General features: G+C 36.3%; 1 protein-coding gene across 1 annotated transcript in view; it reads right to left on the bottom strand.

Annotated features, from left to right (window-relative positions):
* The window catches only part of LOC112500491 (procardosin-A-like), a 6,970-nt gene extending 4,424 nt beyond the window's left edge, over positions 1–2,546 (bottom strand). Inside the window, exons 1-5 of the mRNA XM_025103984.1 lie at positions 2,190–2,546; positions 2,047–2,107; positions 1,807–1,901; positions 1,017–1,117; positions 9–177 (exon numbers count right to left, since the gene is read on the bottom strand). Of these exons, the coding sequence (XP_024959752.1) occupies positions 9–177; positions 1,017–1,117; positions 1,807–1,901; positions 2,047–2,107; positions 2,190–2,546 (783 nt within the window). The remainder of the gene's footprint in view (positions 1–8; positions 178–1,016; positions 1,118–1,806; positions 1,902–2,046; positions 2,108–2,189) is intronic.
* Positions 2,547–2,815: the final 269 nt, after the last annotated feature.

Raw genomic sequence — 2,815 nt, 5'->3', positions numbered from 1 at the left:
TAACCAACCTGCCAATAGTACTGATAAGTCACAGGGACATAAGTGTGGTCACCCCTAAAATGATTAGGGTCAAGCCCACCAAACACGAGTTCGCCACCTTCTTCCTCATCAACATTGCSATTCAACCAAAAGGAAAACCTCCGTTCTTTAACAAGACCTTGATTAAGCATGTTGTACCTATAATATGTGCAGATATCTCAGTTTACAAGCCATTTCACTAACCCACTTGCGTTGTGGCTCAAGCTCGGGGCATGTATTAGCCGTTATGGCCATGGAGGTTCATATGTGAAGACTCTAGGCCATTCCAGGGGTTAGTTGGTATGCGTGAGCCACCCCACAAACCCACGGTTAGCGGTGCTCATGGGTTGGGTTGATCGGGTTGAAGACATTTGAACAACTCAACCCAATGCTTGCGGTGTGGAAAAATCTTAACCCAACCCAACCCGTACGGGTTGGTCGGGTTGATACTTTGGTATATTAAAATATTCCTCTAACCTTGGATATGTTATTTCTCTACTCATAATTTCTTTTTCATCATCAAGCATTTGATACAACTTATCCATATTTCTTACGTATATCACATTCAGTTAATTTTCTCAATTTATATATATATTTATGTTCACAGTTACTGAACATATATATGAATGAGTTATATAGAGATATGAATAGATTGAAAATATGTATATATGAAAAATATACATGATAGTGTAATTGTCTAATATATATATTAATAGAAATTCAACAATCATATTAAATCATAGAAATAAAAGAATATCGGGTTCATCGTGTTTGGTTGGGTTCAAATAATAGTAACCCAATATCAACCCAATACCTATGGTTTGACAATTTTACCACTTGATTAACCATCGGGTTGCTTCGGGTTGGGTTATTTCACGTTGGGTTGGGTTGATCGGGTTGGTCGGATTTTTGAGCAACCTTACCCACGGTTACCCAAAAAAACACAAAAAAAGGTATGAAACATAAACCAGTGCGGTAACTAGAGGCGAGTAAAGTACCAGACAGGAACGGAGATCGTTTGAAACGAAAGGCCGAGTATACCGTCAAACAACCTATGCAAGAAAACATTGTCGGTCTCATCGGTTGCCTCTATAAAATCCTGAAGAAAGTGAAACATCACAAGGAGGGAGAGTCGTGATGAGAACGTTGAACTCGATACATCCAAAACCACAATTCACTACAATAAAATTAGGTTTATAGGACAATTCCAAAATTTAAGCGTCCCAATAGACCGTTTTATAGGAATTAATTTATTGGACCAAAATATAAAATACCCGATCTAAAGGTGATGTAATAAGTTTATATGACGATTTTGGGCGTCTTAACAAGTTTTTTAGGACATCTTTAATACAAAGTGTCGCATTAGCAACTTTATAGGACATTTTTGAGAAAGTGACCTATAAACTCAATTTTTTATAGGACATTTGTTTTTATAGGACAATTTTTCAAATAGTATCCTATAAAGTTGATAAAGGGATGCTTTATATTAAAAAAATGTCGTAAAAAACTTATTACGACGAATTTGGACACTTTATAAAGAAGTATATTAGGACACTTAGAATTTGGGAGTGTCCTATAAACCCGATTTTGTTATAGTGATTCTTTAACTTTTTTTTCTGAAAGGATTTTCAGGCTATGTCCAGACTAGTCCCGGCAAATTATGACCGTAAGAAATCAGCCCCAGTGGCAACAATTGTTGTGGACGCCTAGAATTGAATCCAGAGCAGATGAGATATTCCACCACATCTGTTAAGCCTCAACTACTACGTCACAGCCCTCATGGTTTACCTGCTCTTTAACAACAAGATCACCGATCGTGACAGAGTCTTGGCTAAAAAAACCAGTGATTGATCCGGTTCCATATATAATAGCGCCAAATGTCCCTTGATGAAATACGATACCAATTAATAACCTTTTTATAAATATAATATTCATAAAGCAGCAATTTAACCAAAATGCTACTTGGCATGTCAACAATTCGTAAATAGCACTTTTAACAACTTGATAAACAATCACACGAGACCGTACCATTTTCCTTGTAGGTACTTGAACCGCTCGACTCATACATTGAGTGCGCACGACAAGCTTTCTGCACATGATTGAAACTGTATATAAATTCAACAGCTATTCTATTTTAGTAAAACAACTGGTAAATAGATCGAAAACTTAACTGAATTGTAGCACTTTGAAGAAGGCACCCATAGAACAGAACTTCCGGTATCGAAAATCACTGTGAACTTCTGAGGTGGAGTTCCGATACCAATCTCACCATAATACGAAGTATCCCTATCGTTCGTTAGTGCAACAACGGCACTGCCCGAGTCCCTAACCGTACCACGGAAGCCGAAATCTTTTCGAGCATTTCCTTCGATTAACGCACGACGTCCACGAAGTTGGTCGATTCGGTCCACCTTCCTCTTTTTAAGTCCAATTCGAATCAATCCGTCATGGGAGACCGAAAATACAGTAGGTGATAGAAGATAAAACAAGAACAAGGCAAGCACGTTTGCTTTGATTGAGGTACGCATGTTTCACTGAAACATTAATAGATATTCAATAACGTATTGGTTATTTTCAATTAATTATTGATAATATATATATATATATATATATATATAATATACATATTTTAGAAATAATAATAATATTAATTATTGGTTTTATAAATCGGTCTATTGGGATGCTTAATTAAAGACTGGGGGTGTCTTATAAACTCAATTATGTTGTAGTGTGCATTTGACGGTATAGATAAATACATGTAGTACGTACATACACATAATAATTCCTCAATTAAATC

This window comes from Cynara cardunculus (genome assembly GCF_001531365.2).
Source record: "Cynara cardunculus var. scolymus isolate 2C chromosome LG 17, CcrdV1, whole genome shotgun sequence".
Classification (NCBI taxonomy): domain Eukaryota; kingdom Viridiplantae; phylum Streptophyta; class Magnoliopsida; order Asterales; family Asteraceae; genus Cynara; species Cynara cardunculus.
Note: the sequence above shows the minus strand (reverse complement) of the source record. Positions and strands in the feature narration are given on the sequence as shown.